This window comes from Quercus suber, unplaced genomic scaffold, assembly GCF_002906115.3.
Source record: "Quercus suber isolate HL8 unplaced genomic scaffold, Cork oak 2.0 scaffold_55, whole genome shotgun sequence".
Taxonomy (NCBI): domain Eukaryota; kingdom Viridiplantae; phylum Streptophyta; class Magnoliopsida; order Fagales; family Fagaceae; genus Quercus; species Quercus suber.
Window position 1 is genome coordinate 949,396 of NW_027069520.1, and position 13,488 is coordinate 962,883.

Here is a 13,488-nt window from a genome sequence, read left to right on the forward strand (position 1 = left end):
GGCATTGGAAAGAACCTCAACAGCTTGACCTTGAGGATATGAAACCTGATTAGCATTAGAATTAGGCTTCCTTTTGTGTTTGTAACCTGGTGGATACCCCTGAAGCTTGTAACACTTGTCCACAGTGTGTCCAAGCATGTTACAATGGGTACACAAAGGTCTTTCCTTCTTAGAACCACCTTTAGTGCCTGAATATCCCCTGGTGTTGGCATACATTGCCACTGAATCAGGCCTAGAAGTGAAAGTAAAGCCATGACTAATACCTTTGTGAGATTCTTCTTGGAGAACCAGAGCATACACCTTGCTCATTGAAGGAAATGGCTCAAGCATGAGAATATGACTCCTCACTGTCTCAAAACTCTCGTTAAGCCCCATCAAGAACCTCATCACATAAGATTTCTCATGTGCAATGCTCAGAACCTTCATTGCTCCACAAGTACAGGTTGGTAAAGGTTCATAGTGAATCAATTGGTCCCAAAGCTTCTTGAATTTTGAGTAGTATTCAGTCACTGATGATTGCCCATGAGTTATCTGTGAAATTTCTTGCTAAAGGTTATAAACCTTTGGTCCATTTCCTTGTGAAAACACACGCTGTAATTCAAGCCACATCTCCCTTGCAGTTTCACAGTACATGATACTACTTGAAACGTAAAAATGCATAGAGTTGATCAACCAAGAAAGCACCATTGTGTTACAACTCTCCCAATCTTCATACAGAGGAGAATCATCTTCAGGTCTTGTAATTTTGCCATTCACGAAGCCTATCTTCTTCTTGGCAGTTAGTGCTAAAACCATAGCCCTAGACCAAGATTGATAGTTCCTCATTCCCAAGAGTGGTTGAGTGACCAAGATATTTTCAGGATTCTCACTTGCACTAAGGAAAAATCGATTTGGAGAATTGATCTCTATGTTGGACTGAGGGACTTGTTGTGTGGATTGATTATGTGCAGGATCAGAACCACTTCCTTCAGCAGAGGCCATTGATGATATTCACGAAGCTTGAATGAAATTGAAAATGAAAAACGAAGAAGAAGAACCAAAAATCCTACAAGATTCAATATTGTTGGAGATGAATTGAAACCTTGCAAATCGGATCTTAAGGAATTTCTTGAAGTAATCTCTGTTTGGCAAAAAAGGAATTTTGCAAAAGAAAAAAAAAAACGAAGCTAGCACATGCTAGTGCTCTGTTACCATGAAAAGAAACAGAGATGTATATCACAAGTCACAACCATTGCATATATAAAATGCTTTTTTTTTTATCCTCCCCTCTTTCATGAAATATGGTTGTATTGATCAATTGTTAAAGGATTTAATTGGTTAAATTCTCTGTGTTTAATTTGTTAGTTTTGAAATAATAAGATTAATTTATTACACTCTTATAGATTTTAATATATAGTTTTACTCATTTTTTTCCTTTTCAAGTTTTTATGAGCCATAATTCATAATAAAAAAATAAAATAAAATAAAATAAAAAGAAGAAGTAAACATTACAATGGTAGTAAATAAATCTGTAATATCAAATAGTGATGCTAGAATAATAAGATCTAATAGATGATCATAACTAAAAACCAATCATTCCAATGATTGGTTTTTTATCCACATCAACTTCGACACTTCTTAGAACTAGAGAATTATAATTTTTTTATTTTTAATCTGAGAGTGTTAGATGTTGGGTGTACATGTGCGAGTGAAGTCCAATATCGAATAATGATCACTACAAAAAACTGGACCTATAGTGGCGTTTGTGAAACGCCACTATAGGTACTAAAAACGCCACTATAGGCCCATTTTGGCTATAGTGGCGTTTTCTATAGTGGTGTTTACAAACGCCACTATTGTACCGCCATTATAGACCTATAATGGCGTTTTTGTAAAACGCCACTATAGGTCGGCCTATAGTGGCGTTTGTAAACGCCACTATAGACCCTAGTTTAAACGCCACTATAGCATTTTTAAAAAAAATAAAAAAATTGGTCTATAGCGGCGTTTGCAAACTATAGGTCTGTAGTGACGGTACAATAGTGGCATTTGTAAAACGCCACTATAGACTCTACAAACGCCACTATAGCCAAAAAACCACCAAAAAAATTTTTTGATTAATTTTGATTACCAAAAATTAATTTTTGGTAATCAAAAGATTTTTTTTTTTTTTGACGTGAAAAAGTTTTTTTTAGTTGAATTAAGATTGTAATTAAATTAATATTACAATTTTAATTAAATTAAAAGATACAAAACAAAATACATAAAACAAAATACAAATCCTATAGCAATCCCAGCAAATTCAAAATGAGACACAAACCCACCTAAAAAAAATTCAAAATCAAACCCAACGTGCTCACATCCAAAATTTAAAAAAAAAAAAAACAGCAACTCCAAATACAAACACTAAACCTATCCCAGCAAATTCAAAATGAGACACAACCCACCTAAAAAAATTCAAAATCAAACACAACATGCTCACATCGAAAAAAAAAAAAAAATAGCAAATCCACCCCACGAAGCAAAGTTGACAGCAAACAAAGAATATACCAAAACTATTACCAGAAAATAAATAGACCAAAATAATCATAAATTTTTTTTTAATAAAAAAAGCTTACCTGCAGCTATACAACCAATGGCTTCAAACACCATCTACAAATTTGAACAAAATCAGTAAGCTACAACACCATCTGCAAATCCAAAACCCACAAATATTAACACCACCACAAATAAAACAAAAGAAATAAAATAAAAATGGAGAGAAACAAAAAAGAATCAATTCAAGTGTGAATTGAAAGAAGAGTGAAAGAAAAAGTAAAGAAGAAAGATGGAGGAGTGGAGATAAGGGAGAAGAAGAAGGAAAGAAAAAAAAAAACAAAAAAACAAAAGAGAAAGGAAGTCTGCTGAGACTTTGCGTGGAGAGTTAAGGGAGAAAAAAAAAGAAATGAAAAAACAAAAAAAGCAAAAGAGAAAGGAATTAGTATGAGGCTTGGCGTTGAGATAAGGGAGATATGTGAGAGTGGGGGTAGGTGGGGGTAGGTGAGGGCTTTAATGTTTTTTTAAAATTTATTTATATATATATATATATATATATATGTATAAAAAGAGAAATGATAAGTATGTATGTGTGTGTATATATATATAAATGATATATTCATAATATTTCACAATATTTTTATAACAAATTTTAGTGGTAGGTTGTTACTGATTGTTATTGTTGGGGCAAAAAAATAATCTTAGTGTTAGGTTCAAATTTAAACCAATAACAATTAACTACCTATAATTTGTTGTGAAAATATTGTGAAACTGTTGTGGATGTAGCATCTCTCATACATAAAAAAAAAATATGTATATATATATAAAGAGAAATGATATGTCAACAATATTTTTACAAGAATTTTAAGTGGTGGGTTGTTACTGATTGTTATTATTTGAAGCAAAAAATAATCTTAGTGTTAGGTTCAAATTTAAACCGATAACAACTAACCACCTATGATTTGTTGTGAAAATGTTGTGTATGTAGCATTTTTCATACATAAAAAAAATAAAATATGTATATATATAAAGAGAAATGATATGTCAACAACATTTTCACAACATTTTTATAACAAATTTGAAGTGGTAGGTTGTTACTGATTGTTATTCCTGAAGTAAAAAAGTAATCTTAGTGTTAAATTCAAATTTAAACAAATAACAACTAACCACTTATGATTTTTTGTCAAAATACTGTAAAATTATTGTGAATCTAACATCTCTCACTTAAATATAAATATATAATAATATATACATTTAAATAAATAAATATTTATAATATATTCAAATATTTTGAAATATGCCATAGAATATTCTAGGCATATTCTATGGCATATTTCATTTCTTTATGTACGCTGGAATTCATTCAGCTTTTTTTTTTTTTTTTTTTTTTTTAATATTGTAGATAAATATGCATTTTTTGACCTATAGTGGCGTTTAGTAAACGCCACTATAGGTCCACTCTTTTAATTTTTTTTTTTTTTTTTTTTTGGTGCTGGATTCTTTTTCTTAAATTTTTTTTTTTTTTATTCTAGGCTATAGTGGCGTTTGACAAACGCCACTATAGGCATTTGTAAGACCAGAACCTATAGTGGCGTTTGTCAAATGCCACTATAGGTTCTGGTCTTACAAATGCCTATAGTGGCGTCTGTCAAACGCCACTATAGGCCCCCTCTTTTATTTATTTATTTTATTTTTTTCTGTTTGTGCTGGATTCTTTTTATTATTATTATTTTTTTATTATTCTGGGCTATAGTGGCGTTTGACAAACGCCACTATAGGCATTTGTAAGACCAAAATCTATAGTGGCGTTTTGAAAACGCCACTATAGGTCGTGAGAAACGTTGCTGTAGACCCATTTTTCCAAACGCCACTATAGATATGGCTATAGCAGCATTTGTAGAAAACGCCACTATAGGTCAAGTTTTTTGTAGTGATGAAAGGAATGAGTGATTAATATATCATAATTGAGCTCATATATGTTAGGTTTAGGCTTTTTAGGTTAAATATATTTATAATTATATTAACTAAAAAACTAGATGGAGAAAAATGCTATTGAATGTATTCAACATTAGTGTTACTATTTATCAAAAAAAGAAAACGTTAGTGTTACTAGAATTACACTTTTGCTAACGTGTGGAAAATTAGGTGGACAAGATTTTGGGGACCCATGAAATTTACTCTACTAGAACTGTAGTTTCTTGGAGAAAACTAGACACTATAACATGTAGAAAGTTTACACTTTCTTGGAAAGACTTCAGATGTTCAAAGTCTTTGGATTATAAATTTGTAATTTTCAAAAAAATAAAGTATATAAATTGAATTATCATTATTTGAACTGTTAGGACATATGTGATTCACTTGTTAGGAACATATGTCACTATTTTATGTAATTGGCTAATTCTTTAACAAAATGCACTTTACTTGTATTTGAATAGATCTAGGATGTGTTTAACACTTCAAGAAACTTTGATTCAAGATTAAGTGTTGAAGACATGCAGGTCTGTCCAAGATTAAAGCTAAAGAGGTGCCTATCATTAAAGCTCGACAGCTAGCCATCTATCGAGATTTAAGAAGCTGTTTCAGCCCGTGACTCAACAGCTGCTTAACAGCAACTCAATAGATAGGCATCTGTCAAGGTTTATGAAAAACAGAATTTCAGATTTGTTTCAACTCTAATTCGTGATTATGTGTTTGAGCATTCTTTTCTCACAACCCTAGACATATAACAAGATTATTTTAAGGGCCGTCAAAGAAGACACAAGTTGCACAAGTGTTGAGCAAAGTTTGTTCAACCAAATTGTGACTGAAGACAGAATTTTGCCCTAGTTCATCATTCTTGTAGAAGTTGCTGTGTTTGTGCACCATAGGTTTTTGTAACTGAGCATCTTTTTGATCTTCATCGTGGATGAACTGAAGAAATTTGCAGCCAACAACTTTCTCCAGTTGGTGATTGAAGTCGCATACTAGTATCCGCGCAATTGGTTAGTCATGTATTGGGAGCCATGCATCAAAAGGAGAAATTGTCACTACAGAACAAGTCCAATTGGGTATTGGGATAAGGGTTTAATTGTAGGTTGGTATAAGGTGTAGACAACTAAATTTCTAGTTTGAAATAAATCAAACAAGTAAAATAGTTTCACAAATGCGAATTTGTATTAACGATTGTGTGGAACAATTCTCTGAAATTACAAAAGAGTTATCCTCTTATTAGATCTCCTTGCAAGATATGTTAATTTGGAATTGTGGTAATATGATTTTGATTTGAACACCAAATACACTTCAATTTGGTTGAGGAATGGATTAAAGATTGTTGAAACAGAATTACAATAAATCTCTGGCTATAAGCTTGTTAGAAATCCTTTGCTCTTCACGTTATTCGTGTTCTTCGTGTGTTCTTCGTCCTTGAAGGTTTGTGGTGGAAATTCCTCGGGGCTTTAGGGGCTTGAATCCATAGAGCTTCACTGATTTGTGATTTGTTGATGTTTCTGGAGGCTTTTGAGCTTGATTCCAGCAAATTTTAGGATCTAGGAAGATGATTTGGATGATTTCTTTTTGAATGTTCTTCGTATTCGGAGTTAAAGTTCTTGAAGTTCTTGGAGGCTTTAGGTCTTGGTTCCAGCAAAGTTTCTGGACTTCTGAGTACTTCAAATGGCTTGGTCTCCTTTTTAATGTCCTAGAAGGGCTTCTATTTATAGGAGTTCAGGGGTGGATGAGTGACACGTGGCGGAGTCTGATTGGTGACACATTTCATAGCCTGATTGGTCTGCTTATGTCATTGCTTACACGTGTGAGGCTGCTTATATCATCGCTTACATGTGCGAGGCTGATTATGTCATCGCTTACATGCGCTGATGTGTGATTGGTTTTTGCATGACACTTGGCAAAATTTCTGTTGGTTTCTGAGTAGTAATAGCAAAACCTAGCAGCAATATGTGAAACTTTGTAATTGGTTGTATTTTGTGAACTTGGTAGTGTGACGTGTCAGCTTATGATAGGTCGAAAATTTTTCCTCTCTACAAATACCCCCTCGAGACTCATTCACACACAGAGTTTCGGAATATGGTGTGGGAATGAGTTTCGAAAATAGATTTTTGCACTTAACTCTTTAAGTGAAGTAGTTGAAAGTGGTGGAGCTTTCAGGAGGATGAGATAATTTCCAAGGAGTAGACCCAACCATATGAAAGGCTTTGATGAGACCGAAAAGGGGTCTGCGAGTATTTGAATGTACTTGCGTGACCAAGCCTTCTCAGCCGAGGTTAAGTTAAAGTAATTTCAGAAGAGTATTTTGGATCGTTGGCAACGATCACAGGGTGTAGAAGATGAGGAAGAGGTGAAGATGTTGGTTGGGTACAGTATGCAGAGTCATGGGGTTGGCCTTGCATTTTTAACAACTTCTGGTGAAGTTATCTTGGAAGAATATACTTCAGATTACGCAGAGGTTATGTGGGAAAGTGGTTGAATGTGCATGTGTTATTGCATCACTCAAGTTAAGTTGAGGTAATTTCAGAAGCTTATGGATTCTAGGGATGTGATGTTGGTGGTGAAGAAGACAGGGATGAAGCAAAGCGAATGGGTGAAACATACACCACCATGGTACTGGCCCTGTATGTTGGGGACCTTCTGGTATAGATGTTTCTAGGAAGTACAACTTTGGATATGGGACTGATTGCATGCTGAATAAGGTCCGACGGCAAGTAATTGAATGTGCTTGCATGATGGGACCATGTCGACGGACGTTAAGTTGAAGTAATTTCAAAATAGTATTTTCTGAAATTCTTCAAGTTGATTTTAAGTTGGAGTAATTCCAGAAAGTGTGTTTTGAGGTACCAGCAACGATAACCTTTGGGTCCTACATTGGTGGGGACATGAAAGTTGGCTTTGGTGACCATTTACTGGCTCCAAAAGCTGAATTCTGATGAGCTAGTGCCTTGGAGGTTGTTTCAAGTGTTGGATGAAAGACAATTTATAGGATACCCCAACACTTTTACCATCTTCACCTACTGCTACTTGTTAGAAAAGTACAGAAAAATGAAAGATGGAGCCAACTTGTAATTCTGGTCTTAGAAACCAGCCAAGTTGCTGTTTGTTCTGAACTGCTACTTCTGTTGGAAGGCCAAACAATTGGAGAGAGACCACAGGAGACCTGAGGTTAGGAACAGGTGTCTTTATTGGACTTGGATTTCCTAGCCAACCAAATCCACGGAAGCATGGAAGGATGATACGGACCTTGTTATGAGTAATTTTATGGACAAAGGTAGTCGTTAAGTGGAGAAACAAAACTTGTTTGAATCTCAAAACTACAATGATGCTGTGAAGGGGGTTTCTACTGAACCATGAGAGGGTTGATCTCAAACTAATTATGAGGCAATTTTGGTTGCTAGGTGTTGAGAATGATAAGGCCATAGTGAGAAGTGTTTGTGAGAAGGAGGACTTGAAAATTTGAAAGAAGCAAATCTTCATTTATGACTCAATGTGTTTTTCTTGATAAGTTTTTAACGGACCCGACCCCTCTATTTGAGAATGGTGGATGAGAATTTTTTAACGAACCCGACCCCTCTATTTGAGATGAAGAATGGTAGATGGGTAGTTGAGAATGGCGGATGAGAATTTTTGGTGAGAATGGTAGATTTCCGATTGGTAGGCACCGAATGAGAATGGCAGGTTGAACTGGTGACTCAATATAATTTCAAATTCAAGACATACTTGTGAGAGTTCATTTGTACTTTAGAAGGAAAGCCTTGATGAAGTCTAAAGAATAACCCTGAGGGGATCCAAACTAAATGGATGAATCTCAAATTTTGATATTGAGAGCTTTAGTTTTGGACATTGTCAGTACTTCGGAGATATGGGTTAGATTGGTGATTTCCAAGTCGCGAAAAACTATGCAAGACAAGTCTGGCTTAAAAATCTTGACTTTGGGTTGATTTCAACACAAAAGACAACTATCTTGGAATTGAGTTATCTATGCAATTTTCAAGTCTCAAATGATAGAACAGACTCCAAAATTAGAATGTACACGAAAAATTGAGCATGATAAGTCCATCTTAAAAATTTGACTTTTTGTCAACATTTACGCAAAAGTCAACTTTCTGGAAATTGGACGTTTGCGGAATTTATGAGCTTCAAATGAAGAAACATATCCCAAAATCAGAATGTACTTGAAAAACTGAGTGGGACAGGTTCGTTTTGAAAATTTTGACTTTTTGGTCAAGGTCAAAGGTTCACTCGGTCAAAGCATTTCCTTTCTTCTTTCCTTTTATTATTATTATTTTTTTTTTTTAATTTTGCAACGATTCGGATCGGGTCAGATTTTCGGGTTGGCCTGGACAAACGAGTCAAGTCAGGGTAGTGGAGGATGACGTCATCCATGATGTCATAGCTTTGAGGCCCGTGTATCAGTGCATGGCGCGTGAGAGTGTGTGGCACGTGAGAGCGCGTGAGTTGATGAAGGTGGTGCATGTTGGCACATGAATCTAAGGCTGGGATCTCTGACGCATCTGGTGTCGCGTGGAGGCACATGTATGGGCTTCTTGACCTGAAATTTTCAGTTTTGGTAGATATTGGGCCATATAAGACCCCTGTAATGTCAATTTTGTAAAATTGTGAACAGATTTACACAGGTTTGAAGGACTAAGCCGTTGGTCATTGTGAGCTTCCGTTGTTGATGATCTTTCTGGGTTTTGTAGATCGTGGGCCAATGGATCTAGTGATGGCACTGGTTTTGTAAAAATTCTCTCAGATTTATGCAGATTTGAATAAGAAACACGCAGATTGTTAAGAATTTGTGGCGGCGCATTATGGCTCTATTGTGCACATCTTTTTCTAGGTTTTGTTGTTTAAAGTCCTTGGCAGATTCCTGTGGGTTGATTTTTTGTGAAATCTTATCAAAAGTTTTAGAAATCTGGAAGAGGGGACGGTAGGCATTGTTGTACTTGTTGCCATTTTGGTCTACTTTGGCGGTGGCCATTTTGACAACGTTTGACAACCCAGGCAGGGAGTGGTGACTGCGTTTAGACTTGAGGGTTAAAAGGTAGTTGGTGAGCCACCATTTTTTGTTTCTCTGCACTGAATGCCATCTTTTATTTTCAAAATTTGGTGCAGACTTCCCTGGCCTTGAGTGCATTTGAGTTTGCGAAATCTGACTTTGCGCTCCATAAACCTCTATATAAGGCCACCCGAGGCATGCATTAAGCTGTACCAGCATAGCCTCAGTATGTGATATAATACCATAAGTGTAGAGTTTTTTTTTTTTTTTTTTTTAATATTTTTTTTTCCTTTTTTTTCACCAAAAAAAAAAAAAAAGGCAGAGATTTTAACCTTTGCAATTCTTCTCTAACGGTGCACTCTACATGTGAGTCATGCACACATAAGATCTACACTAATTTGAAATGGATCATCTATTGGATCTTATTTTCTGCACTAAGATTAGGTAATTAAGATGGGTTTTTATCAAAAAGTAGATAATAATAATAATTTTGACCTATTGAAAGCATTCAAAATTTCTAATCAATTCATGATTCATGTTTATAGAGTTTAGACTACAAAAAGCAACCACAATCATCTTTCTCACAAGTCACAAAACATAAACCCTTTTGCACAGTCTTCCACTACAAAAAAAGAAGTCTTCCACTATAAAAGCAAGTTTTTCATTTTTAAAGACATTAATTGTATGAGGAATATTCTAAACATAGTAGTTTTATAATAGCTGACTAGACAAATTTTATTGATTCTTATCTGAACATGTCATCAATATCGTGTTTTCACTTATCAAATTATTAATAATAATTTGTCTTTTCAATAGTTGTGATTTTTTTTTTTTTTTGGGAAGAATTTGAGTAACACAAATGACTAAAGAGAGTCCTTCATTAAACTAAGTCATTAGTTTGAATCTCTAATTTTTCTGGAAAATGAGAGATTAATTGATGGTTTATTTATTTATTTTTAACGGATTAATTGATGACTTAGGACTTGTGTGTGTGTTTGTTTATTAAAAGGAGTCTCTAGTTTGCATGATGTTAACAGAGATAACTAGTCTCATAGTAATATGAAAGCAAGTACTAAATTTGCTATCAAAGTTTCTCTCTCTCTTCCCCTAATTTGGAACCGCCAATGCCAAATTTTTGTGGAATTCAGCCCTTAGGGTAGCAAATTCTCCCAGTCTCTTCTCAATTACCTAAATTAGTTGACACAATCAACATAACACCTATAAACACAAATGTTAAAAATATTTAGTTGCAAGACTCATAAAATTTGAAGAAAAATAACCAAAACTTTGAGTCTCTTATTCAAAAAACCAATTTAGATCAAATGCCTCCTAACCATAATGGGGCTGTTATGTTGCCACTATTGTGATCAAAATCAAAATACAAAACGATAATTCTAAACTGCTAATTGTTCATGATAGGCCAAAAACGAATTGACCATTTGTGATGAATTAATTGATTAATTAGCCAAGTTTATTAATTAATCAAATTAACATGCAATATGTGTGGTAGCACAAAAAACACCAATTAAACTAAGTATGTAGCAGTAAATAAATTGACACGGTGATTTGTTTACGAATAGGGAAAACCTACACGGTAAAAACCCCACTAAGTGATTTTAAGGTCACCACTCCCGAAACTCCACTATTATCACAACAAGCAGTTACAAGTAAAGGAATCACAGTACCTTATGCAGAGAGGGAAAATTCCTGACCTATCACAAGCTAACACATCGCACTTGTAGTGACCCGAAAGGGGGTCTTGCAATCCATGGAATCCACATCGCCTAGGGAAGCACATGAAAATGTGTTTATAAGGAATGATCTCCCTTCAATGTGCAGAGGCCTTTTCCCAGCGCAACCTGGGGAAGAACAAAACCGTGAGGGGTCTGGAACCCAAAGCGGACAATATCTACACAGTTGGGGCGGGGTCGTTACAGATGGTATCAGAGCCATGCCCTAGCCGGAAGTGTGGGTCCCACACGCGAGGACACGTGTGCTCGTAAGGGGGGTGGATTGTAGTGACCGAAAGGGGGTCTTGCAATCCATGGAATCCCACATCGCCTAGGGAAGCACATGAAAATGTGTTTATAAGGAATGATCTCCCTTCAATGTGCAGAGGCCTTTTCCCCAGCGCAACCTGGGGAAGAACAAAACCGTGAGGGGTCTGGAACCAAAGCGGACAATATCTACACAGTTGGGGCGGGGTCGTTACAGCACTACTAAGTCCACAAAATACAACCAATTACAAAGTTCACGTATTGCTGCTAGGTTTGCTATTACTACTCAGAAACCAAAAAAAATTTGCCAAGTGTCATGCAAAAACCAATCACACATCAGGCATGTAAGCGATGACATAACAGTCTGCACGTGAAAGCGATGAATAATCAGCCTCACACGTGTAAGATGACATAAGCAGACCAATCAGGCTATGAATGTGTCACCAATCAGCTCCCCACGTGTCTCATCCACCCCAAACTCTTATAAATAGAAGCCCTCCTAGACATTAAAAGGAGACCAAGCCATTGAAGCCTCAGAAGCATGGTTTTAAAAACCGGACTGGACCGGCCGGTTCAACCGAGAACCGGCATCAAATCCGGTCCGGTTATGATAAAAATCGGAATAGCTTAAAACCCGGTAAACAGTAATAACGGTCGGTTCAGCCTGAGAACCGAAAAACTGGAGGTCGAACCGGTTTTGCTGTGGTGGTCTGTCCTCTCGCTCTCACGTTACAGTTTCGGTCATTACCGGCCGAAATCAAAATTCAGTCGGAATGTATTTCTCACTCTCTCAAAGAAAAACCAGTACTGCTTCTTAAAAAAAAAAAAAAAAAACCAGTACAAGTTCACCTAAAATACTACTAATATAAAGAAATGCACGCATAAACCTGTACAGGTACGCCGTATGCTAAAAAACCAAGTGAATGGAGGCCAAAAATTGTTCAGGAGAAAAAAACTCATGAATATTGCTCAAAAAATGCTAAAGTTTCAGGCGGAAACTTCCTTATTTCTCATGAGGAAGACAAACTGACAAAGCAGAGAGAGTGGGGAAAACGAAAAGATGAAAAGAAAGATAGGAAAAAGGAAAGGGAGAAGTCAAAAAGACAAAGAGACAGAGAGAGGGAGAGAATATTGAAGATGGAAATCCGGAAATGAGACTTTAGCAAAAAGTGGAATAGGAAGAAACTTTTTAAGTCCAGAGAGATGTTTGAAAGTTTGAATAAATGTGTGGTGGGTGTGATATAGACGTGTGAGTGTAGGATAGGTGGGAAAAAAGTATCATGTGGGTAAATATATTGTTACCTATTGGTGACTTTCTTTTGGTTATTTGACAAATTAAAAAATAACTAAAAATGTTTGGTAATTATTACAATTTACCTTTTTATGGTTTTTATTTTTTTGGTTGAATTTTGTTAAGTGGTGTCCAAAAGTTGGTAAGTTAATATTTAATGTTTTACTATTATTAAATTTTTTAGTTAAAATGACTAGTTATAAAATTATTTATTTATTTTTATAATTAATAATTATTTATTTATTATTTATGACATCATCGGTTCGACCACCGGTCGGACCATAAAACTGGTAAACACCCTCTATTCTGGTTCTTTCACCGTACCGATTTTTAAAACCATGCTCAGAAGTCCAGAAGCTCTGCCGGAACCAAGCCCTAAGGCCTCCAAGAACTTCAAGAACTTCAACTTCGAATATGAAGAACATTCGAAGAGAAATCATCCAAATCATCTTCCTAGATCCTAAAGTTTGTTGGAATCAAGCTCAAGAGCCTCTAGAAACATCAACAATTCACAAATCAGTGAAGTTTTATGGATTCAAGCCTTTAAAGCCTCGAAGAACTTCCACCACAAACCTTTAAAGACGAAGAACACACGAAAAACGTGAAGAGCAAAGGATTTCTAACAAGCTCATAGTTAAAGATTCATTATAATTCTGTTTCAACGATCTTCGATCCATCCCTCAACCAAATTGAAGTGTATT

The 13,488-nt window shown here is 35.5% G+C and overlaps 1 protein-coding gene across 1 annotated transcript; it reads right to left on the reverse strand.

The window, feature by feature from the left end:
• Positions 1 to 546: 546 nt before the first annotated feature.
• Positions 547 to 981, reverse strand: LOC111985499 (uncharacterized). The gene has a single exon (XM_024017146.1). It carries the CDS (start codon positions 979 to 981, stop codon positions 547 to 549), a length of 435 nt encoding a protein of 144 aa, XP_023872914.1.
• Between the last annotated feature and the right edge of the window lie 12,507 nt (positions 982 to 13,488).